Source organism: Bubalus kerabau, chromosome 13 (genome assembly GCF_029407905.1).
Source record: "Bubalus kerabau isolate K-KA32 ecotype Philippines breed swamp buffalo chromosome 13, PCC_UOA_SB_1v2, whole genome shotgun sequence".
Taxonomy (NCBI): domain Eukaryota; kingdom Metazoa; phylum Chordata; class Mammalia; order Artiodactyla; family Bovidae; genus Bubalus; species Bubalus kerabau.
In genome coordinates, this window is record NC_073636.1 from 55344211 (window position 1) to 55369484 (window position 25274).

The 25274-nt window shown below is 59.6% G+C and overlaps 1 protein-coding gene across 1 annotated transcript; it reads left to right on the plus strand.

Moving 5' to 3' along the window:
* Window positions 1–219: 219 nt before the first annotated feature.
* Window positions 220–9119, plus strand: GATA5 (GATA binding protein 5). The gene is made up of 6 exons (XM_055543180.1): window positions 220–757; window positions 2028–2203; window positions 7535–7660; window positions 8140–8227; window positions 8513–8640; window positions 8964–9119. Exons 1-6 carry the CDS (start codon window positions 220–222, stop codon window positions 9117–9119), a joined length of 1212 nt encoding a protein of 403 aa, XP_055399155.1.
* Window positions 9120–25274: the final 16155 nt, after the last annotated feature.

Here is a 25274-nt window from a genome sequence, read left to right on the forward strand (position 1 = left end):
TGAAAGAGGTGAGCTCCGCACTGTGGCTGAGCCCGGATGCCCCACGGGCCGCTAGAGTCGCCCCTGCCCCTGCCATCCTGTCCCCGCGGGTTCCTGCCCCAGGAACCTCCAAGCTGGGGATCCAGAAGCGCGGCCCGAGCGACAGCACCTGTGGGGCACAGTAGCCGTGACCTGGACGCCTGTCCCTCTCGTCTACAGGTCAAGGCCGCGCCAGGGAAGATGTACCAGAGCCTGGCGCTGGCCCCGAGCCCCGGTCAGACCGCCTACGCGGACTCGGGCGCCTTTTTGCACACGCCAGGCGCCGGCTCCCCGGTGTTTGTGCCGCCCGCGCGGGTCCCCTCCATGCTGCCCTACCTGCCGGCGTGCGAACCGGGCCCGCAGGCTCCCGCAATCACTGCGCACCCCGGCTGGGCGCAGGCGGCCGCGGCAGACTCGTCAGCGTTTGGCTCCGGCAGCCCCCACGCACCGGCCGCTCCGCCGCCCGGGACCACGGCCTTCCCGTTTGCGCACAGTTCCCCGGGGCCCGGAGGTGGCACGGGGACCCGGGACAACGGCGCCTTTCAGGGCGCGATGCTGGCTCGGGAGCAGTACCCAGCAGCGCTCGGGAGGCCCGTGAGCTCCTCGTACCCCACAGCCTACCCCGCCTACATGAGCGCCGAAGTGGCCCCGTCCTGGACTTCCGGACCCCTGGACGGCAGCGTCCTGCACAGCTTACAGGGCCTCCCGGCTGGCCTCCCTGGCCGCAGAGCCCCCTTCGGTGAGTGCGGGACTGGGAACTGGCTCCACTGACCAGGGTCCTGGGCTCTGGCGGTTCTGGCATGTGCAAACCCGCACCCTGCGAAATGCCCCCCTCTCCAGAGTCAGGGCTTTCTCTGCCAGGTGGGACACCAGCCTGGGGCAGGCCCAGACCCCGGGGGACATGTAAGCCTGGGTGGAACCCGGCGGCTGCTGGCACCTCACCCACACCAAGATGAAAACCCGGTCTTGAGATCCTTCATACACATATCTGTGTTTTCACTTTTCGTTCATCCAAACCCAGTATTCTGGGATGATACCATTTAGAGCCTATGTCTTAAACGGTTTTTATGAAAAGTTTGGGAAATGGCTTTTTTTTTTTTAAGTTCAAAATTCTCGTTTATTTAAGTACACCACCACATTCGTCTCTGTTTTAAAATGTTTACATATTCTAATTTGAGACCCAGTCCCAGTCCCTCTCTGGGATCTAAATTTGAGTGATCGGATTCCAGACCTGTAAAGCTGAGATTTGCTCCCCACCCCGCTTCTGAGTAATGGGCGCCACGGACACTTTCTCACCCGCACTCCCCCAAAACCAAGGGCCATTCCTTTTTTTTGCTGCTCTGGTCTTTTAGCCTACACTCCTCCTCAGCTCCTCGGCAGCAGCGGCGCAGGAAGCGGGATCCACTTGACCCGGCCGCCTAGGCGCCCCACGCCTGGCGCCCACCCCCGGCCAGGCGATGATTGATCCCCGCCCCGCCCCCACCCGATCCTGCCGCCCAAGTGTCGCCAGCGCCCGGCCAGGTCTGGAGGGGCCTGGAGGCCACGCCGCTGTGGCCGTGTGTGCTGCTCAAGTGGGAGGACTGTGCCGAGACCACGAAAGCTGACAGTGAAGGCGCCACCGTCCCTGTAGGGTCCCGCGATCCCTGACTGCCCCTCCGATCGACCCTCGAGGGTCTTCTGCCAGTGTAGACGCTCCTGCCTCCCCAGTGGTCAAAATTAGCGATGCTGGACCCCGTTCTGAGTAGGGCAGTTAGTTCCCTGTTGCCCTACCCAGGGTTGCGTTTATTAACTCTCCCCCGACCTTATAAAGCAGCCCTGACAAATGACTTAAATCTGGCACAAACATCGCTGTGTGTGAATTTAAACTTAAAAAGAAAGTTAGACAAATTAAATTAGCAAAATAAAGGCACAAAGGGGAAGGAGAGGGAAAGGTGGTGCGAACGCGGCGGCTCGCGGCTCCCAGGAAGGGCCCGAGCCTCGTCCAGCGGCCGCCCGCCTTGCTCCCGCAGCGGCTGAGCTCCTGGAGGAGTTCCCGGGCGAGGGGCGCGAGTGCGTCAACTGCGGGGCCCTGTCCACGCCGCTGTGGCGCCGCGACGGCACCGGCCACTACCTGTGCAACGCCTGCGGCCTCTACCACAAGATGAACGGTGTCAACCGGCCCCTCGTGCGGCCGCAGAAGCGCCTGGTGAGTGCGGGTGGCCAGGCTGGTCTTCCTCGATCACAGCCTGGGAGCCAGTGGAGCTCTGGGAGCGGGAGGGGAGGCTCGGGCAGGATGACAGCACCTGGCCCACTGCCACGGGCCCCCCTGCGCTGGGGGACACTCCTCCAGAGGGTCTTCGGGGTCTCCCCCAAGGGGCTGGGCTTCCCTGAGCTCCACACTGAACCTCCTGGGCCAGGATCACTGTGTGCCGGCTGGGGACTCAGCCGTGTGACTCTGGGGACTTTGGGCTGCTAGGTGGTGGGGCGGTGGAGAGGCAAGATGACCTGGCCCCCAGGTGGGACTGGAGGGAAAAGTGGCTGCTGGATGCTGGCTTTGTGGGCTGACAGTGACTCGTACAGGGGACAGACACTGGGACCGCTGCCCCTGATACTGCAGGGATGGGTCCAGACCAGGTGTATGGTTGTTCGCTGGGCAAAACTCATTTTCACTTTTGCTTCTCTGCTGTACAGCTGGTAGGCGAGTAGGGGACTGGGCTCCCGAGTTTTGCCCGCAGCAGGGCAGAGTCTCCAGAAGCTGTGTAAAGGTTTCAAGTTGCTTTGTTCTCTGCTGTTTCACAGGCAAACTTTGATGGTCAAGTAATTCTGTCAGTAATTCCATCTGTCCAAAGTCGAGGGGCCGCAGGGGCTTCTTCCTGGGTCCGGGCTAAGGCTTGTGGGAGCCCTACAGGTGGCTTGTTCTGGTGTCAGGCCTTGGAGTATGGAAGGTCTTTCCATGGCAGATGCTGTGGGATGGTCCTGCCACAGCTGCGGGGCGGTCAGTCACAGGCCTTTACTGGAAACGTGAAGCCCCAGCTATGGCAGCACCGGGGCTGGACGCTCTGAGGCCCCAAAATGGGTGGGCAGGGAGCAGGACTGAGGCGTTCAGCAGCTTGAGGGCAGCTGCTGTTTCTCTTCCTCTGGTCTGGCCTGGATTCGGAGGCTCCGTGGGTCCCCCACCTCTCTGCACCCATGTGGATCCAATTGCAGAGAGGGTCGCCCTCGGAGTTCACAGCACCCCCACTGTTGTTTCTGCCTGTATTCATGCCCACAGCCCAGACAATGTCTGTTGTGGCCTCTGGGAAGGGGAAACTGAGCCCAAGGGAGAGGGTCCTAGGGGGCCGTGACCCAGGCTGGCTCCCTCCTCTGATTCCCTGTACTCTTCTGGGGCCAGCCCTGAACCGGGTGCCAAGTACACAGGAGAAGTGGGCCATCCTCTCCACCTCTTCCCTTGCAGGGTTCACCTCCCTGCAGAAAATTCCTAACTTGGGGGTGGGCAGGCAGAGGCCACCATCTGCACGCTGAGGCATCTACCTTCACAACAGCCAGGTGACCACCAGGGGCTTCCCTGGACTTGCAGCCGGCTAGCGGCAACTCCAGGCTCAGACCAGGACTGTGGCCTCGAGCTCTCACAATGCCCCACTCACGCTGAGCCTCCTGACCCTACCCTGAGTCTTCTTGTCTAGCCCCCTGTGAGCCGAATTCGGGAACTGCCCATTACCTGCTGGAAAGGGAAATTGGACAGCTGTGGCCAGCGCCATGGGTGGGCTGAGGACAGACAGGCGCTTGGCCTGGTGAAGCCTCGGTTTCCAAGTCTGGGGACATGAAATAATTAGCTTTGGGGTGCCATCTAGGGTGGGGGAATCCCTGCATGTCTGCTTGTCTCCCTGAGGCCGCAGGGCCTGGAAGGTGGGCAGCCTGCTTGCCCTGACTCCAGGCCCACATGGACCTGAATGTAAAGCACGGCCAGGAAGTGTTTGCCGAGTGGTGCTGAGGTTCAGGGCATCCTCATGGCCCCACTACACCCCGTGTCTCCCTGAGCAGGCTCCTGGGGGGCTCCTCTCACTGGCTGCAGGGTGCTTGCCTGTCCCTCAGGGTGGCCCCACTGCTCACCAGGTGGCTGGTCCTTGCAGGGCCAGGCTCCATGTGAAAACCCCAAGATTCTCAGAGTCCTGAGGCCAGAGCCCAGCCCATGTGCTCCTGGCCAAGGAGGTGCTGGGCTGGTCACCCCAGGCTTGCCCCCACTCTGGGGTCTCACTCTCCCTGGAGTGTGAGCAGAAGTGATGGCCCAGGAGGGCCCTCTCCAGGAAGAGCTGGTCCCGCCCTCCTTTAAATAATTCCAAACGTCCTAGAAGCTTGTCACCAAGAATACAGGAATGTGACGATGACAAGTGTGCGTCGCCCCCTCCCAGCAGGAGCCCCTGGCTGTTCTACCCTGTGCCTCCTGTGTGTATCCTGGGCCGTAGGGTGAGGCTTACACCTTTGACCCGAGGCTTCGGTCAGTGAAGACGAGTAGAGGGGATTGTCGCAGTGGCTCTGCTGACATGTGCCTGTGGCCAGGGTCTCTGCGAGTGCCCCTCGGCCTGGCCTGACCTCTGAACATCGGAGCCCAGAAGCCAGACTCTGAGGACAGCAGGCCTGTGAGCCTAAGACTGGTTCTGGCCCAGCTCCAGGACGTGGCTGTGCCACGGACAGCCCAGCTTCCTTGGAACACTCACCAGCTCCGGGTGAGCCTTCCTGCACAGCAAACCTGGCACATGCTGCCCCAAGTGCGGGGACGGGGGTCCCACGTCCATCAGGCTAAGTGTCCCCAGGTCTCCCCGCCAAGAGCACGCGGAGGACCTGTTTGAAATGGCCGCGTCTTTGCTGCTCCACCATCTGCAGACTTTACTTTCCCAACACCCTCTCCAGAGCCCCCCATCCCTTCCAGCCCCCCACCTGGCTCCAGCTGCCTCCTACCCTCATTCCTCTGGATGCCTAGATCCTTGTGGAACCTGGCACTCAGGCCAGCTCTGCCACTGGCTTTGAAGTTCCACTTCTTTTGAAAAGAACCAACTGAAAGAGAAAAAGAAAACGCAGCCTGGAGAGGCCCAGCGATTAGGGGGCCCTGAGAGTGGCCAGGCCTGGCCGCCTGGCCTGGCCGTGAGCACGGAAGGACAGAGGGAGGCTCCGGGTGTCCGCAGATGGCCCCGGGGCTGTGGCCACGGGGTGTGATCAGCCGAGGGAGGAGGTTCTGTCCACCCCGGGACCACCCCCTCGCCCTGGCCACTCGTCTGAGCTTCAGTTCCCCACCCCCTGTAAGACACAGGCACTGAGGGGACGGAAAAAGATGAATCAGCAAGCGCTTCGGAGAATTCTGTCAAAGTCATTCTTTTACCCATTTTCTTGATTTTAATCTGATTTCCAGTTTATGGATTTTAATCTACGGTCACTGGAGAAATGTTCAAACGTGAGTTTTGGGTTTCACTACGCCCTTGGGGTCCAGGTGGTGGGTTCACACCACCTGAGGTTGTGTCCTGTGTACACTCGGTCCACCTGAGGAAGTTTCTACCCACCACCACCTGAGGTGGTGTGTGTAGTTCTGCTGCTTCCTAGATGCATGGGCGACTCTGGGGGACACGTGGGGGCGCGTGTGTCTGCAGTGGTGCCCACGTGTGTGCAGCTGTGTGGTGTGCTGTTGAAAACAGTGCTGGCATGAAGGCCTTGCGTGGGTCTCTTTACACCCTTGCGATAGTGTTCCTATAGAAAGGATTTTAGCAGGAAGTGGCCAGACAGCCCAGGAGACAGCACTCCTGTGACTCCTGAGTTTCAGTGATGCTAACTTTTTTTTTGTTTGTTTTTGGAATGTGGGATGGCAGTGTGAACTCTAAGGGGGCAAAAGTTGGTAAGAGCCCCTGAGGGTCCCAGCTGGTTTGGAGGCGAGGGGCCTCAAGCCATGGTACTCCTGGTCTGAAGGCACAGCAGGAGTAAGGGACCATGATGTAACCCGGGAAGGTGGGTCAGGGTGACCAGACTGATTACTAAATGCACAGTTAGGTGTGAATTTCACACAAGCAACAAATAGCATTTTAAATGTGTCCCAAATATTGCATAGAGCGTACTTACAGAAAATATTTACTGTTTATCTGAAATTCAATTCTAACTGGGCATCCTGTTTGCGTGTTTGTTTGTTCAATCTAGGAACCTTGGGGAAGTCCCAAGACCTCCTCCCACCTTAAGAAGATGAATGGACTGGGGGCTCAGGAGATTCTGGACCGGGGCAGGCAGCAGGGATGGGAGGAGATGCTGCCTCATGTGGGACAGTGGGCTCTGGGGGGTGGCGCGCCTCCATGTGGGCATAGCTCCCTGCAGCCGAGAGGCAGGTGGAAGGGAGGAAAGGGGGCAGGGAGGAGGGAGACTCGAGTAGTGTCCAGTAAAAGCAGCTGCTCTCTAGACAAGGTCAGGATGTGGTTGCCAGCTCTCCAGGGTGGTGTCAGTCTGGGGGCCACTTGACTGGGGGGTTGGGGTTCCTGTATCAGGGCCGTGTCCCACCATCTGCCCCAGGGCTGTGGCCACCACTGCCCTTCCACTTCTGCTGGGCCCGGGCCAGCCACCAGCTCTCTGCACTCCAACCAGGGCGCAGGTCCACCCCTAGGCCCCTGGGGAGACCACTGGTGATGCCTGCCAGGCTGGACATCAGGCCCCACACAGCTGTGGCCTGGAGGCTGCCGGCCAGAGGGTGGGGTCTCCCCAGCCAGGCCAGGAGCTCCCGCCCTGCCCTCCCTCTGGAGCCTCCTAGGCCTCATCCCTTCCCTGTCTTGTGGCCCTTGTGCCCCAGATCCCAAGGCAGAGTCCTGCCCTGGAGATCAGAGGCCAGGCCTCAGACTAAACAGAACGGATTCCCTGGGGCCTCTGACAGCTGCCCAACCTGGGGAGGGAGGAGAGGAGGCTTTTCCAGGTCTGCGTTTTCTTAGAAATGATTGGTGGGGGCTCTCCAGACAGGCCCCACTCTCCTTCCTGGGCCAGTGAGCAGCAAGGGCAGGTGTGGACACCCGCTGCCCACTGTCTGGTGCAAGCAGTTAAGCTGAGCATGTGCTCAGAGCCCCAAGTCTTCGGAGGCAGGCCCCCTGAATGTTCAGTCTGGGGCCTGACCTGAGGGGGCCCTGTGGCCCCTAGGGATGCTGTTCCACCACAGAAATACAGAGTGAAGGCCCAGTGTTGGTTAAAAAGAGGCCACAATGGAAACCCAACAGCCTGTGTGTCCTGCACTTCTCGTAAGATCCTGACCCCACAATGGACCTAGGCAGGTCTGCTGTCACCCCAATTTTATTGATAGGCAAGCTGAGGCCCAGAAGGATGAAGTGATCTGTTCCAGGGCTCCTGGGAGCTAGGTCAAAGCTCCTGCCCACAAGGAATCCTGGGCAGCCTCAGGACCTTAGCACCCAAAGGCCTCTCACCCAGCCCCTTGCATACCCAACCCCATAACTGGTCAGCCCTGAGTCCAGTGTCCATCCTCCCACTCAGCTGCACCTGCCACACTCACCCAGCCTCCCATCCACAGTCCTCATCCCGCCGGGCCGGCCTCTGCTGCACCAACTGCCACACCACCACCACCACCCTCTGGCGGCGCAACGCAGACGGCGAGCCAGTGTGCAACGCCTGCGGGCTCTACATGAAGCTGCACGGGGTGAGCAGGGCCATGGGGCTGCCGGCACAAGTGGACCCCCTGGCCTGAGACGGGGCTGAGGAACAGGGCAGGGTGTCGATCAGGCAGGGCCTGGGCTGAGTGGATACATGCCTGTACACATGTGGCCCCACTGCCCATACCATGCACACACGTTACTGTTAGATTGATGGTACAGACAGGCTCTCGGAAACCATAGCTTCACTGCAGCTTCACTGCAGCCATTCAGCTAGGACAGAGGCTAGACACCTCCAGGGCTCTTCTGGACCCCCGCAGCCCCCAGTCCCGGGAAGCTGGCGTGGGACAGGCTTCGCCCCGCCCTGCCTGGAGGAAAGCACTGATCCTGGCGCGTAGCAACTCCCCAAACAGGGCTGCAGCAGTGACCGGCTCTGCAGGGCTGAGATCTGGGCAGATGGCCGTGCAAGAGGCCACGGGGGTGACCGCAGACAGTGACTAGCCATCCACCGCTGCCACCCTGCCAGGTACCGCGGCCCCTGGCGATGAAGAAAGAGAGCATCCAGACACGAAAACGGAAGCCGAAGAACATTGCCAAGACCAAGGGCTCCTCAGGTGCGGGGTCCAGGGCTGGGAGAGGCCTCCCATGGGGCCCACGTTTTCCTGTGAAATCACTCTGGGTGCCTCACATTCCACCATTAGAGATTCACATGTTTGGTGCAAGCATCATCTTCCTGAAGTACAAGTCCCTGCCACTGCCCTGGCTGGGAAAGGGGCTGGGGTGGCCTGAGTTCATGGCGTGGGGCAGGGGCTCCGGTGGAGGAGGCCACCCCCACCCCCACTCCATGTTACCAAATCTACAGTGTCTATAAATGCCCCATCTTCCCCCACCCCCACCAGGGTCTTCAGGGCACACCACAGCCTCCCCACAAGCCTCTGTCCCTGACCCAGAGGTTTCAGCAGCCACTTTGAAGCCCGAGCCCAGCCTGGCATCCCCTTCATGCCCTGGGCCCAGTGTCACCTCCCAGGTAAGGAGGACGGGGTGGGTAGGGTGCACAGAGCTGGTTCCCAGGCATTTCCAGGAGGAACCCTGGCATCTCGGCCAGGTCAGAGCCCCCACGGTCCCCTCCTAGAAACTTGGGGCTGGACACACAGCTGGCCGATGGAGCTGGGGGGTGCCCTGTGGCCGACGCTGACTGAGAGCCCTTCTAAGGTTATCACATCATTCCTCACAAAGGAGTACCCACACCAATTCCAGGAGCTGAGGAAGCCCTCCTGTCAAAGGGCTCCCACCCTCAGGTGGGCCAGCCAGCTGTTCCCAAGGCTCACACATGGCCCGTCCTCCCTGCAGGGCTCTGCACAGGTGGATGACCCCCTGGCCCCCAGCCACTTGGAGTTCAAGTTCGAGCCTGAGGACTTTGCTTTGCCTTCTGCAGCCCTGGGCCAGCAGGCTGGCCTTGGTGGGGCCCTGCGCCAGGAGGCCTGGTGTGCACTGGCCTTAGCCTAGGTACCTGGGCACCCCATGGACCCACCTCGCTGCCTCTTTACTCCAACACAAAAAGAGACTTCCAGGCCTGCTGCCAGAAGAGACTGGAGCCAGCTGGACCTGGAGGTGCTGGGTGTCCCTCAGCGCGGCGGCCACAGCCTTCTGTGTAGATGGGAGGAGGGCTCAAGCCCCCTCCCTGGGCAGCAAGGAACCTTCAAGTGGTGTGCGAGGCTCTGGCTGCCCCAGGGCTCCCAGCCCCTACTTGAGGTCTGTCATCAGCGCTTGTCACCATCATGTTTACAGGTGGTAGCAGCAGGAGAAAACCCACCTTCCTGCTGTAAAACCAAGATCACAGGTGACACAACTGAGGCCAGGCAGCAGCGGGGGATGAGGGGGCCGCCAGACACGGGCTTCCCCGGCCTCCCTCAGGCTGCCCACTCCCCATGTTTGATGGATAGAGACACGGCATGGAGACCTTGCCCCTCCTTGGAGCATGGGACAGCCAGGGACAGATGGGCAGGTTGGGCACTGTACCAGGACGCCACCCCAAGGGGCCGATCACATTATAGTCATCGTGGACCGGTATTTATTTGTATGGTTTTCCCCAGACGGGGCAGTAAAGAGCCTTCCTTGTTCTGACTGAATCTGTGGCTATATTGTGACCATTTCGTACGTCAAGGTGCCTGGGACCCCTATTCTGACCCATAGGGGCACTCTCAGGGCCGATGGTGGGGTGACCACAGGTCCTGGCTCATCTGGGTCTGTCCCAACAGCATCACCAATAACATCCCCCACCCCAAGGCTGGATGACAAATTAGCTGTTGTGCTGGGTAGAGGCACCTCTGCCCAAGGAGCTGACAATGGCTCTCGGCCTGACGCCAGAGGCAGCAGAGAGCAGGGCCCCCTGCAGAAGGGGCACTCCCTCCCTCCCATCCTGCAGCTGCCCTTCACCAACAAGACTTTCTGATTTTTCCACGGAAGCCAGAAACCGCGCTTTCTTTTTTATAATGTAAAATCTTCCAACTGAAAGCTTTTGCCTCCAACTCCCAATTTAATTCTGAAATCTTACGTTCTGTAAACCATCTAGAACGGCCACTGTTGCACCATCCTATGTAAAAACGTCTCCTTCATATTTAAGAACACTCATCCTTCCTGAACGTGTCCCTTCATTCTGAGTCTGTACCCCAAGATTCAACCAGCTGCATCTCCATGTGACCTTGTCTTTTTTTTTTTTTTTTAAAGACAAATGACACCATCAGAAAACATGTAACATAGAAACTTGATTTTGCTCTCCTCTCCCCATCACCAGTGGGTTCTGGGCCTCACCCCTGCCTGCCGGGATCCATTCAGGTCGTTTCTCCTTCCAGAAACACGTCACCAGGGACCGGGCTGCGGGACCTCACTGGCCATCCTGTGTCATGCCAGGGGCAAGTCCTAAGGACTTGACGAGGCCCCTGAACACCGGGCGCCTTTGAGGTTGCCACCAGCACAAGGGTGGGACACTGGGTGGAGCAGCCCAGGGACCGCACTTTGAGAAGTCACCACTTGGAGGTCAGGCAGACTCCAGTGGAGTCCCTGTCCCTATCCTGGCCTGGAGCTCTAGGGGAGGGGGAGGGGCAGCAAACGTCCCCCTGTGGAGGGAAGGGGTGATGCGGACAGAGGAGGCGGCGGGGAGTACTGGGTGAGGACCCTGTGGCAGTGCCTCCACTCGGTGGTCGTGGTGGGAGCGGTGCTCCTCCAGTGAGCACCACACCCTGTGTGGACCAACGAGTCTCCGAGTCCTCCCTCCGAAGGGCAGGCGCCGGTCCCTTTCTCCCCCACGAGAGACAAGCACCTGAGAAGTGGCAGGCGGCTCCCAGAGGACACAAGGCGCGGGGACCCTGCAGGGCACTGAGCAAGCTGAGCAGCCTTCCTGGAGGTGCCCGCAGCTCAGTGAGCAGAGCGCAAGAGGGAGGAGGGGGCTGAACGCCCCACCCAGGAAGAGAGGTCCTGAGAAGGAGTGTTTGGCAAAGAGGAAGGAAGAGGCCATCTCTTCCTCTTTTTCATCATTTTTAAGGACGAGCCTGGGATAGGGGAGGCCGAGCCCCCACCTCTGGACCTGAGGAGCTTCAGGGAAGAGCATCTCAGTTTAAGCCTTTCTCCCCAGCCTCTCTTCAGGACCCGGAAGCTGTCAGGACCAGAGCCTGAATATAGCCGCCTGGCACCCCACTTCCTGCAGCCCTTCCTCCCGCCTGCTGGCCCCGCGGCTCTGCCTGGCTGGCCATAAACAACCGGATGAGCCGAGGAGGCTGGCAGGCGTGGGCAGCCCCAGGCCGCTTATCAGACGACAGGACGGAAAGAAAGGCCACTTCATCTGTGCTGCCTGCTGCCCGCACCTCATTTCCCACGTCTTTCAAACTAGAGCAGCATCCAGGGAGCCTGGGTGGAGGGGGCCACAGCTCCTCCAGCTGGGGGCCACAGCTCCTCCAGCCGGGGAAGCTCCCTCCATCCATGGGAAATGTCCACTGAGCCCCGCTGCGCTCTGTCCTGGGTACCTGGGGAAGGGAGATCAGACTGGGTGGGAAAGCTGGAAAACTGGGGGCATGGCATAGAAACAGGGAGACCCAGGGGCATTGGGCTTTTTGATCCAGGAAAAGCATTTTCAGAGCACCCTTCTCCCCACTTAAAGCTCTTAACCTGTTGCCTCACTCCAGACGCAGAACAGAGAGGCTGACAGCATCCCAGGGCAGTGTGGAAGCAGAGCAGCTCCTCCCCACAGCCTGGATGCACATCCCAAGGAGGATGTCAGGGTGGTGATCCCCAGTACCCTGCTTTCCCCAGTCTTGATGCCATCAGTCAGCAGTATATCCCCTGCACACAGCAGGCACATGTTTATCCTGTGGGCCCTTTAGTTGGGCCATCGCCACCACACAAGCCGCCTGCACCAGCTCAGCCCTCCAGGGCAGCCAGGCTGCCGTGTCCAGCTGTGCCCAGAGCCCCCAAGCTTCCTGGTGGGGTTGAGGCCAAAGTTAGTTTCCCCTTCGTTATTGAAAAACGTGGCTCTTTAAAAATGGGTGCCAATTCTGTAAGCCTCTCATATGAAAAAGTCATGTGCTTCTTAAGAAGTGAAAATCGTCCTTTGGAGGAAGCAATGCAGGTTACCCACTCTTTATTTGACCAGATAAGGGCCTTTCTTGGACAAGACCTGCTGCTGTCGCCATCGTCCTAGGCAAGCCATTCTGCCACCAAGCACGCAGGCCGCAGCCTCGGGGGACAGGGCGTTAGATGTGTAGCCCTCCCTGCCCTCCCTCTGCCACAAGCCTGGGGGCAGTTCACAGGGCTCAGGCAGTTGTCCTCCAGGGTGCCCAGCCCCCACGTAGACCCCTACTCAGCAGAGGGGAAAGGAGGTCAAAGAGATCTAGCACCCCTCGGCTGTGAGGCTGCAGGCCCCAGGGTGCCCCGTTCTGCTCACGTGCACCTCAGTGGGGGCTGAACGAGCTCCAAAGAGGAGGGGGCTGGTGAGTCGCACAGTCCCACTGGAGCCAGGGTGGAGGGGGTCGGCCCTCAAAGACCACGTGGAAGCCATGGGGGGCAGCCCCCCCTGCAATGCCCAGCGAGGCCCGCCAAGATGTTGACACGGACGGCTCCAGCCGCCTTATTTATTATCTGATAAAGGGTTCTCGGCACCGCGGGTGGACGGCGTCTGGCCGCGCTGGGGCCTGGGAGAGGGAGGAGGCTGGGTGGGGGCCGGGGGCCGGAGCAGGCCTCCACACTGGACTCTGGGGCAGGACACACGGAGGAATCTAGACTTTTCCTTCTCCAGCCAACAGCCTTCCTTCACTGCCAACAAGCCTACAGGCCAAGGAGAAGCCCTGCTCCTGCACAGGGAGCCCCAAGGACCTCCTGAATGGGTGTCACACCTCCTGAGAACTGCACCCCACCCCGTGCTCCCCCTGGTTCCCAGGAAACCCACAGCGGGGGGGGCCTCCTCTTCATCCACCCCCTCCCACCCAATTACTGCTGCAGCCCATCCCCCACCCCGCTGCTTGGCCTGAAGCTCAGACTTTCCATGATGCAAATCTGGGCCTGTTTCTCCTTTGGTTGCAAACGCTCTGGCCCAGGTACTGCCCAACAACTGCATGGATGGTCCAGCTACCACCAACTCGTGGCCTCAGGGACCCCCTCCCAGCACCTGCATCACTTGGGTACGGGGACCCTTGCTGACCTCCAAACACGTCACTCCTCTGGGCCTTTCTATGGGCTGTTCCTTCTGACTGTGCACCTAACCAGGGTGTGGTCCTCAGGGGTCAAGACCCCTGATGCCACCTCCTCCACAGAGCCTTCCTTGGGCAGTCAGAATCCGAAGGCCTCCACCAAGCAGGGTTGTCATAGAAACAACCTAGACGAACAACAAGAGGGGAATGTATGTGGTAAGCCTCCTAAGAGCATTTGGCAATTACAGCTTAGTCTAGAGCTTTTTCCCTGAATCTTCTTTTTTTTATGACCAAGAAGGAGACAACTAGGGGCCATCCGTGGGGTCTCCATGTTCAGCCCTGCCCACCAACATCACCAGCTCCTTGTGCAAATGAGAGAGACCCACATGAGGCTGCAGCTGAAGGGAGTTGGGGGGCTCCAGGACAGGCAGGGGCCATCTGGGGCCCCTTGGGGGCCTGGTCATCCCAGGGACCATATCAGAACCCTCAGACATCTCTCCCAGGCGATGGGCTGCCCATGGCCCCCGGTGCTGCCCCCTTCGGCAAGGATGCCTCCTCCCAGCTGGTCACTTCCTGTCTGAGCATCCTAAAGTCTAATCCCCACCAATCAAGGCAGGGCCCGGCCCGGTGCCTCCCCTGCAGTGCTGCAGCCATCCTGACACCTGCCCATTCCGTAACCACAGATTTGAATATTCCTGTGCTCGCCTGGTCTCACCCACTAGAACACAGCTTCCCTGTAAGCAGAGGCTTTGTCCAATCCATTCCCCTGTGTCCAGCAATGAGCCCAGTGCCGGGTCAACGCTCAGTGATGGAGGAATGAATGCATGGATAGACCATGGCCACGGCCCCTGCTGACTTGTGGGATTGGGCTGACTAGTCACCTCCACAAAGCTCATGCATCTACCTGGGGGTGATGGGCTTCTGACTGCCTTTTGTCACCTGTTGGGGCTCTCAGTCCTGCTGGGGATGCCAGCAACAGGGACAAAAGGCATAGGGGGCCTGGGCATGGGGTGTCCCCAGAAATACAGATGTGAAATGAGTCCCTGTGCTTATCCTGGGTTGGGGGCTGGGTGGGCTGGGGGGCTCTGATATGTCCCTGGATGTTCTCAGGCCTGGACAGCCATGAGCAGGGACCAGGAAAGGGAGGGGCCACTCAAAGTGCCGCCCGACGGGCAAGCCTCACCCCAGAAGACCCATGGATGTTGGCCAGGCTGTGTCGGCCAGATTCTAGTTCCCAGAAGCTTGGAAACGACTCTGGGAGGGGAAGGGCAGGAGGCTCCACCGTGCTCTGAGGGCTTCACTTCTGGCCTCTGACCTCATCGCTTCCGAGTCATATCTCCTGTGTGTAAAATGGGCCAAGTGGTTGGAGGTCACAATTTCCAAGTTCAGTTCTGGCATTTCTTTGCTTTTTAATATGCAGAGGCGCTCAGAACACAGTCACAGGCTGGGCCTTTTGTCTTGACCTCGCAGAGACCCTGGTGGCCAGGAATACCCACCGCAGGCCGTGTGGAGGGAGTCAGGCTGCCCACCTGTGCAAGGAGAGGAGTGAGGCCGTGTCGGGGGAGGATGGAGACAGAGGACAAGGCGTGATGTTGACCCCTGACCTCCCCACCCCCAGGGTCTGGCAGTCACAGCCCCTCTCCCCATGGCCTGTGCTGGGCCATGTGTCCCTGGGGTGACACTGGGGGCTGAGAGACCCAAGGAGTTCCCCAGCCCCTCTTGTCTGCACTGTGCTGCCTCTCGGAAGACAAGGCAGATACGGGGGGAGGGGGGGGTGACAGAGCCCTGCCACAGGTGAAGCAGGTGAGATCTACCAAAGAATTTGAAGGACATACTCCCCAAAATTTTCGTGTGTGTCAGGCAGGACTGCTGACCACAGGCTAAGACCAGCCGTGTCCCTCTCACAGAAGTCCTTCCAGCAAGTCCAAAATGGGCTGGGGGGCTGGTGGTGAGAGGAGTCTGGAGGGGGCCTCACACTGCTGGGCCTGTTGGTCAAGAGGAGCCCTTCAACCTCCTCACTGGGGAGCTTCCCTGATGGGGGTGCCTGACTCCCCCAGGCAGAACTCAGAGGTCACCCAAGGGCACTGGCGAGCTTGAGGCCAGCCTTCAGACCCCCGAGGCTGATCACTACCTTAACCCACCCAGGAAACCAGAGATCCTGGGCTTGAGGGTTGAGGGTGGCATCCCCCCGGAGGACAGGAATGGTCCTCAACTTGAAGGCAGCCCCCACTGGCCATTCTCTCAACCCTGGGAGCAAGGGCTGGGGAAAAGGGACAGAAGGAGGGCTGGGGACAGGACTGACCCTTGGCTCCGGTCACAACGGGTGGTCTGATTTCCTCAACCAAGTCCGGAAGTCCGTCCCAGACACATGGGAATAAAATCAGCTGAGATGAATGGCTTTGGGGGTCCTCCCCCCAGGGAGCCCCTCCTGGGTTCCAGAAGGGTGGGGAGGGGACAGTCACCCTCCATGAGCTCCTCCAAGTCCTCAGTACAGAGCCCGGAGCCCTGAAATCACAGCCCAGTGGTTAGAGAGAGCGTAATGGGTTTCTCTGACGCTTTTAAACTAAACACAGAAAACCCTTAAAGCAGTGGCCTCCTTAAATCAACAGCTCTGAGCCAGCACGTGCCGCCCACTGACGATCGGGGTTCTCCTCAAGCCGCGCCAGGATTTTCTGGAGAAAGATTTAAGGCCCGCCAGCCCGGCCCCATGAACCTTCCTAACTAAAACACGGGGCCATCCGCTTCCGGCCTGCTGGTCACTGAGAAGTGGCCACTCCCCCGCTCTCGTCCCTAGCGGTTTCCTGCACTGTGGCCCCCAGACTCTGCGGAGCGCCCTGGCCACGCGCAGATAAATCTCCCTTGTTTATTTTATGAATGAGAGGGGACATTAAATACTCAAACGAAGTACGTCTCTGCACTCTGGGGCCAAGAGACACTTAAAGCGCCGGCCCTCCCTGGGGCCCTTAGTCGTGTCTGACTGTTTGAGACTCCATGGACTGCAGCACGCCAGGCTTCCCTGTCCTTCACTACCTCCTGGAGTTTGCTCAAACTTATGTCCATTGAATCGGTGATACTACCTAACCATCTCATCCTCTGTTGCCCCCTTCTCCTTCTACCCTCAATCTTTCCCAGCATCAGGGTCTTTTCCAATGAATCAGCTCTTCGCATCAGGTAGCCAAAGTATTGAAGCTTCAGCTTCAGTCCTTCCAATGAATATTCAGGATTGATTTCCTTTAGGATTGACGGCTTTGATCTACTTTCAGTCCAAGGGATTCTCAAGTCGTCTCCAGAGGCTGCTCTGAAACACCCCTGGCCCACTCCATTGCCCCCTCACCATCCCTCTACACACTCCCACCCCTGTCCCAACTGCAGGATCCCACCCCCTGGGCCTCAGCCCAGCTCCAGCTTCCTTGAGACTCAGCTACTCCACCGGTGCTCCCCAAGCCCCCACACACATGGCTGCTCCCCCAACAAGGTGGGGGGCTCCCAGCCTCTCGCCCTCTCCTGCCTCCCCCAGATCCCAGCTCTGAGACAGGCGTGCAGCAGGCATTCCATAAAGGCCAGTCTTGGGCGGGTGAGGATGGAGGGGGCCCAGGGCCCATGCCAGGCCTGCAGAGAGTGGGCTGGGAGCCCCTCCACTCTCCAGACCCAGACGTACCTCACGTTCCTGTTCCCTCTGCCCCAACGGAGACACATGGAGAAGAACCCTGTCAGAATGACAATAGGCTCTAAAAATACCCAGAGGGCAGGCAGGATTTCCCAGGAACATCGTAAGTTCTGTCCAGCGGAAGTTATAAATACCAAATAATGCTAATTCGGAGTCATCAGTAATCCGGGGACAGCCTTGTCCTTTGTGACGGCAAGGGATGTTTTTCCAGATTAGTGATTTATTGCTCTTTACAGTTAAATCCAGCTACAGTCAAAAAGAGGAAAAATGGAAAAAACAGAGTTTCCCTGGAGCCACTGAGAGCCAGGGCAGTGCCTGGACCACCTCTGTCCTGGCCCCCAGGCCTGTGAGCAGTCCCTGCCACTGCCCCCACCTGCCCCTCGTCAGCAGCCCTGACTCAGGTTCCCTCAGGGTCCCAAAGTTGTCCTTTGTTGCTGTTCAGTCACTCAGCTGTGTCCCACTCTGCGACCCCATGGACTGCAGCACACCAGGCTTCTCTGTCCTTCACCATCTCCCGGAGTGCGCTCAAACTCTTTTTCATTGGGTGATGCCATCCAACCATTTCATCCCCTGTCGCCCCCTTCTCCTGCCCTCAATCTTTCCCAGAGCCATCCTTGATCTTCCCCAAAGCATGTCCTGGCCTGCCCCCTAAGTGAGGCTCTACTTCTGGCGATTGCTCTGCCCCTCAGGCCACAGGTGACCTGAAACCTCCCTCCACCAACCCCTGCCTTCCTTATCCTCCCTGGTGTCTGCCTCCCAAGCTCAGCCCTCCAGAGCCCTGTGACTCCCCAGGGCCCAGCAAGCACCACACTTACCCGCCCTCCAGCCTCTGCCCGCCTACTCCTCGCAGACCCCTGCCGGAGCCCTCATCCCCCACCTCCCCACTCTCACACTCCTGGCCTGGGCTCTGGCCTGCCCTCTCCCTAGACTGTCCCCACTGGGGTCTTGTAGGCTCCTGGTGTGGCCATCCACCTGGGGCCCAGCACAAAACTGGGCACTGTCAGTCCCCCAGGGACACACCAGCAAGTGCCGCAGCCTCTTCAGGGAAATGCAGAGGCTTCTGGGCTCCTGTGGCACAGACCTGCCCTGGACGGAAAGGTGGGGAACACAGGGGCTGCAGGGCCCAGATCACGCAGGCCCAGGCCTCCTCTGACACCAGGACAGGCATGGGTCAGTTAAGAAAAGCCAGGTGGTCAAGGAAGGGTGGCCCACGTCCTAGCGCCCTGGGCGGGGCAGCGGGGGTTAATGGCCCTAGAGACATCTGCCACAAGCGGGGTGCATGGGGATCCCAGTGCAAAGGTCCCAGAGAAGAGAAAAACAGCCATAAACCAAAGGGCAGCATTCCAATGAACAGAGCGTTCAGACAGCAGCTGGTGCCCAGTGGAGGAGACTGTGGGTGCTGGGACTTCCCAGGCCACTGGGCTTAGGCAGGAGAGCGTCAGGTGGGGACACTGGGCTGGGGGATGCACACCCCTGTGGTGGCCAGGAAAGACATCAGGGCAGGATGATGACTGTGAGGGAATGAGCCCAGGGACAGGCATGGCTGTGCACACGTCACTCCTGGAGTGTGCGTCCCAGACAAGCCCACTTGGGTTCAAGGGAAGCAGTAGAGACCCTTCTCATGGGAAGAGTCCCTGGGCCCGCCCCAAGGAAATGAATCCTGAGTTGCTGGTTCCTCTCTGGGTCCCTCCAGGCAGCAGCCCAGGTACCAGCAATGGACGTGGGCTGAAGGGCCGACCCACCACTTACCACGCGGGACTGGAGCATGAGTGCAGAAGGTGGAAGGGCAGGCACGATGGTGGGCCACCCATCTCCCAATGGCTCAGAGCAGTGACCACGTCAGCTCACAGCTGCCACCACTCCAGAGAATGGCCCTGGGCAGTGGGGGACCAGGAGATCCCTAGGGACAGATCCCCACCATGCAGGGGCAGCCATGGCTTGAGATAGACAGACAGAGGCAGGGGACTGAATCTGTGTATTTCCTGCTCCGGAGGGCCCTCATTCACCACCATCAACACCACCACCACCCCCTGGTGCGGAGCAGGCTGAAGCTGGTCTCCAGTTGAGACCACCTCCTAGCTGATACCACCTCCTTGCTCGGTGTCCCCAGCCCCACCCTGCCTCCCACCACCTCTCCCTGAGAACCCTCCCAGGGAGTCACTGCACAGGAGTCTTGTCTCAGACTCTGCTTCCAAGGAACCTAATCTGTCGGGTCCCGGGGTTGGGGCAAAGTCTGGGAACCAAGGCTGCACTCAAGACAGCTGTCCCAGCACTGTCTCCGCCTGACCAGGTCTCTAGCTCAGTTCTCTACCAGCTTCAAGCCAGGTGCAGAGGGGAGAGCTGGCCCTGCCCGCCTCCTGGAGGAGGGGGAGAGCTGGCCCTGCCCCCCTCCTGGAGGTGTGGGAGAGCTGGCCCTGCCCCTCTCCTGCAGGAGTGGGAGAGCTGGCCCTGCCCACCTCCTGCAGGAGGGGGAGAGCTGGCCCTGCCCCCCTCCTGGAGGTGTGGGAGAGCTGGCCCTGCCCCTCTCCTGCAGGAGTGGGAGAGCTGGCCCTGCCCACCTCCTGCAGGAGGGGGAGAGCTGGCCCTGCCCACCTCCTGCAGGAGGGGGAGAGCTGGCCCTGCCCCCCTCCTGGAGAAGTGGGGGAGGGGAGGGAAGGGAACCAGGGCCCGTGGGTCCCCTCCATGACACTCAGTGAGGCAGAATCTTGAGGTGGCCTCGCTCCATCCCAAACCCCAGCCAGTCAGACTCCGCGGTTAGTTTCCTCCCTGAAGAGGAAGATTGAGACAGCGTTTGAGGAGGACAGAAACCCCAGGCACAGCAACCCTCCACGTCCCCTCGTCAATGATAGATGGGGTGGGTTTTCCATTCAGCCTCCTGGCGGACATCCCAGAAGGATCCAGCCACCTGGGTGGGGTGGAGGTGGTGCCAGCTCTGCTGCCAGGCAGAGGTGTCTGCTGATGCCCCCGGGAAGGAAGGGACCTGACGGGGAGCCAGCGGCCAGGGGAGGGGAGACTCAGATTTTCCGATGACAGCAGGGTGGCCAGAGGCCCGGCTGATGAGCGGACGGCCCCTTCATCCCCACTGGGTCTGCCTCTGCAAACAGTAGCCAGTCACAGCCACAGGACGTGGCCCGGGGCTTTCCCAGGGAGGCCCAGACTAGGAGCCAGTGTCAGATGTGCCCTCCCTGAGTGGGTGGCGGCCTCCCAGGGCCTTAGTCAGCTCCGGGCTCCAGAAATGGGCCATAGGTCCCTCACGCAGTTCTTACACCCACATAGGACAGAACAAACTGAGTTGCAAAGAGGATGAGGATGAAGGCTCCTCAGTGGGAGGGATGAACAGAGGGAGGTCCTCAGGGCCCCCAGGGAAGCAGCTGCTCTGTCCCATGTAGTCACCAGGTCCTGCAGCCGAGGCCCAGCACATGCCTTACCAATGGGCCAGCAACTGGACAGTGGTCAGCACAGGCCATCAGCGCTGGCCCCACATATCCTCCAAACATCCAGGGGCAAGACCTGGCTGCACAACCCCACCCCTGCACGTGCCATGGCATCAGGGAGGGGCAGGTGCAGGCTGGTCAGGAGTGAAGACCCCGGCCACACCCCATGGGTCCATCCCAGGCCTGCACCTGCTGACTGCGCGGCCTTGGGCAAGTCACTTAACCTCTCTGTGCCTCCAAGCAGCCTTGCTGGTTCCTGCAAACAGCAGAAGCCCCCTCCCCTCAGGCTATGGGTGGGAATCGACAGAGCACAGCAGGGGGCTGGCCACCTGGGAATGTCTCCTGGTTCCTCCACTTGGTACAAAACACCAAGCTGCCAAGTGAGGCATTCGTCTGAACCCACATCTCTGTCTGTGTTCCTGGGGCTGACGCATGGGCCACGTCCTGGGGGGATGAGGTGGAAGGGGGAGGGGACATGAGGGCCTGTGAGTCCACATGGCAGCCACATCACCCACACTGCTCGTTTTCCCTCCTGGCAGCCCCATTCCATATGCAAGGGCACAGAGGCCCAGGGCTCCTGGTGACATGGCCAAGGCCCCCAGTGAGAGCGTGCCTCTGCCTGGGCTCCCCCACCTTACCATCCACCAGGCTCCAGGCAAAGTGCATTCACACAGTGGGCACCTTTGGGAGGCCTCTGGGCAGGATCAGCCTGCGGCAGACTCTGGGGTACTGTGGATAGGAATGGGGAGCCCTGGGGAGGCCTGGCCCCTCCCAACAGCCCAGTGCCTCCACTTTAGTCAGACTCTCAGATCTGTAGGGCCAAAAGTCAGCCAGCAGAACTGTGATGACCGGTGCTGCCAGTAATGACCCACAGGGCCCCTCCCCACATCACAAGAGCAGCGGCTACCAGGAGACCAGAGAAAGGGCTGCTGACAACAGAACCATCTCTCTGAAACTCCTGAGCCTGGCTGAGTTCTGCCACCATCCTGAGTAATCACGAATCTCAGGTGTGAGGGTCCACTCGTCAGCCTCTGGACCCTGTGCTGGCCCCTCCCCTTCCCCTCCCCGCCCCTTAGTTCATGAGGATTAGCGGGAACCCAGGGGGAGGAGGTCCCAGGTATTTGGTCACGCGCTCAGGAAGGCCTGGCTGCACTGGGTTGGGGTGGCCTGAGGATTCTGGGGTCAGAGGGAGGCAGTGGGGGTGAGACCTGGCCAGGCTGGAGAGGACACATGGTCTGTGCCCGAGGGGACAGGACCTGGGAAGCCCCCGGGCAGAGAGGTCAGCCTGGATCATCACCGGTGGAGATGTTTCCTCAGTTACCCATCCAGCCAGACGTGTTTACAAGCGGCCGTCATGTAAGTGTTAGTGTCCCGGGCAGCTGAAGCAAAGGACTATAAACTTGGGGGGGGTCTGATGGCAACAGGAACCCACTTTCTCACAGCCTGCAGGCGACAAGTCTGAAATCGGGGGGTCAGCAGGCTGCGCCCCCTCCAGAGGCTCCAGGGGAGGATCCTTCCAGCCCGTCCCTGCTCCCGGCGCTGCAGGCAGCCCCTGCATCCCTGGGCTTGTGGCCACATCACTCCATTCTCCGCCTCTGTCAGCACGCAGCTTCTCCCCATGTCTTCCGTGGGCGTCCTCTTTTAAGGACACCGGTCATTGGGTCAGGGCCACCTTGTGACCTCATCTTCACTGGATCACTCCTGCAAAGACCCTATTTGCAAAGGAGGCCATACACACAGGTTCTAAGGTCAGGACCTCCTGAGGGGTCAGAGTTCACCCTCAACAGCTGCCAGGCTCTGGAGAGGCAGCCTGGGGGAGACCGGGTCCCTCATCTCCTGGAGCGGATACTCCAGTGGGAGCAAGACAGCGTGGGGAGGAAGCAGGCACAAAGGCCCTGAGGCAGGCACCCGGCTCAGGGAGAAAAAGGGAAGGAGGGCAGGGGCTGGCCAATCATGGGCTCCAGCTTCTCCTGCGAATGAGGTGGGGGCTGCATGGTCGGTGGGAGGCAAGGGCCTCAAACTTCCATTATGGGGGCCTCTGCAGCCATGCTGGGCAGAAGCGTGAGCTGTGCTCAGAGCAGGAGATCAGGCGGCCTTCAAACCGCACTCAAGGACCACCGAAACCAGGACAAAGAAGGATCTAAATGCCAAGCATGGGAGGGCTGAGCAGCGTACCACACAACCTGGGGGAGCAAATGAGATACCCAACCTGTGATCCCAGATCCACAAGTCCCTAGGCCTTGGGGAGAGGGGTCCCCAAAGCTGAGAACCAATCAGGGCAGTGGCCTCCTTCCCTCTCTTGTGTGTTCAGCCAGCCTGGGCTCCAAGGGCCCCGGGGGGTGAGAGGCATCCATCACGTCTTCCCAGGGCTCACATGAAAGCAGGTGGAATACCCGGCTCTATCATGCTGCCCTGTAAGGATGGGGCCTCAGTGATTCCAGGGGACCCCAGGCACCTGCTCCCACATATCCCACATGGTCCCCTCAGACTCCGGGGTGCTGCACCCCAGGATGGGGCTGCCTCTGGGGGGGCCTCGCTCTGGCCAGGCACCCTCTCCAGTCCCCAGCCGCATCGCGGTACCAGTGATGAAGGAGGTCCAGGTGCCCCCTAGGAAGACCCAGAGCAGGGTGTCCTGATGCCTGGGGCCCCTCACGAACTCAGCACATCTCCGGAGCAGCGCTGGGCCTCCACCGGCCAGCTCCCTGGCGCCAGCCGTGGGCCCCAAGGCCAGGCAGCTGGCGAGGTGCCCGGCAGCTTACTGTTGCTCACTGACCAGCACACTCCACCCCGATGGCCCTCCCTGGACAGGCGCAGACGGCAGTGGTGAGTCCTAATGAGCATCTGGAAGCCAGGAACCCGAGGGGCCTGCCCGGTGGGAAGGGGCCCCGGAGCCGCGACTGCCCAGATCCGAGCTCGCTCAGAAGGCCCCACCTTCGGAAGGACCAGGACGGGTTACTCTGTGTCCTCTTCTCTGAAGAGGAGGTCGTCCCTCCCGCCTTTGATCTTCCATAAAGCTCTGCGGCTTCTGCTTCGTGTCGGCCGTGACATTGACAATTGTTTATTAGTTCTAAAATAGCTGAAATTCATGTCAAACATTCCACATGTTAGAAAAATGTTTATGAAGTGTTATCACGGTTTATGTAACTGTGCGTGTTTGGGAAAGCAACATAGGATGTGGGGACCACACAGGCCTCAGCCCCAGGCCGGGCCTGCCTGGGTGAGGGAGGGTCCCAGGAGCATCCCACCCTGCTCTGGGGGCTCCCACTGCCTCTCAAGGTCAGGGAAGTTTCCGTTTGTCCCCCTGGCCACCCACCAGCCTCGGGTTCAAGGGAGGGAGGAGCCTTACCATCCCCACCTCTAGGGGTTTATTAAAGGAAGCCTAATATGACTATATATATATATTCGGAGAAGGCAATGGCATCCCACTCCAGCACTCTTGCCTGGAAAATCCCATGGACAGAGGAGCCTGGTAGGCTGCAGTCCATGGGGTTGCTAAGAGTCGCACACGACTGAGCGACTTCACTTTCACTTTTCACTTTCATGCATTGGAGAAGGAAATGGCAACCCACTCCAGTGTTCTTGCCTGGAGAATCCCAGTGATGGAGGAGCCTGGTAGGAGGCTGTCTATGGGGTCACACAGAGTGGGACATGACTGAAGTGACTTAGCAGTTAGCAATATGACTATATTACTATTTCTGAAGCTTCGAGGAGTCTCTCCCACTGGGCTGGCCCCCGGTCTGTCTAGGGGTGAGAACACTCTCCTGCTTGTCTCCCCAGATTTTGAAGTGTCCACTTATCAGTCACTGGATGGACCTTTCTCTGGAGGCCTTTGCAGTCCTGTACCAGGACAGGGGTGGCAGCACAGGCCACATGGTTTGGGACTAGGAGTCTGAGCTTAGTCGCAGGTGAACTTTGAGTCTCTGACTACTCCGCACGGGACCCTGGACAGCTCACTTCACCTCTCTGAGCTTCAGTTGTCCTAGCTTCAAAGCAGAATCAATACCCCCTGAGAATAGCTAAAATTTAAAGCACTGACCGCTCTGTGTTGGAAGACTGGAGCAGCTGGACTCTCATACCTGCTGGCCAGAATGCAGATGGAGCAGCTGCTGCAAAAAGCAGTGTGGCTGCCTCCTACAGTCAAGTAGATGCCATGTGAACCACCATCCATCTACTCCTGCGTATTTGCCCGTGGAAAGGAAAACCAGCGTTCACACAAAAGGGACACACAAACAGCAGTTCCACTCAAAAAAGTGCATCAGCAGGAGAGCAGATAAACTAGTGTAGCCCACCGACTCAAGGGAACTCTCTCAGCAAGCAGAGTGACCACCGCAAAGGGACCCAGTGGGTGCCTCTCACACGTGTGACTTTGACCAGCAGCGGTTACCTGCTGTGTGACTGTGCTCACCTCTGGTGCCGAATGTGGGCTAGAGACTGGGAAAGACAGACGACAGGAATGTGGATACACAGGTACCAGCAGTCACAGCAGCGCTGCTCACAGTAGCCGCAGGAGGGAACAGCCTGTGTCCCTCACAGGATGCTGGATCAACAAGATATGGCCCATCCACACAATGGACCTCAGTCGGTCATGAAAGAGAACAAAGAACCACACCGGCTCCCTCATGGATGAGTCTCAGTAACACAATGCTGCGTGAATGCAGCCAGACATGGGCTACCACGTATCGCAGGACCCTGTTTACACAGAACGTCCATTGAGACAGACAGAGGGTCGGTGGTCACCAGGAGCTGGGGAAAGAGAGCAGGGGGTGAAGGCTTGATGGATACAGGGTCTCCTTTCTGGGAAATAGAAGTGTTTTAGAACTAGACAGAAGTGATGGTCACACGGCATTGTGAAGGTACTAAATGCTCCCAAATTGTTTGCTTT

Bases quoted from the DNA above. Each gene is read 5' to 3' on its own strand.
- GATA5 (XM_055543180.1), top strand. From the start codon at position 220: ATGTACCAGAGCCTGGCGCTGGCCCCGAGCCCCGGTCAGACCGCCTAC. The intron at 7,661-8,139 runs GTGAGCAGGGCC...CCACCCTGCCAG, and splicing joins TCTACATGAAGCTGCACGGG to GTACCGCGGCCCCTGGCGAT. The intron at 8,641-8,963 runs GTAAGGAGGACG...TCCTCCCTGCAG, and splicing joins GGCCCAGTGTCACCTCCCAG to GGCTCTGCACAGGTGGATGA.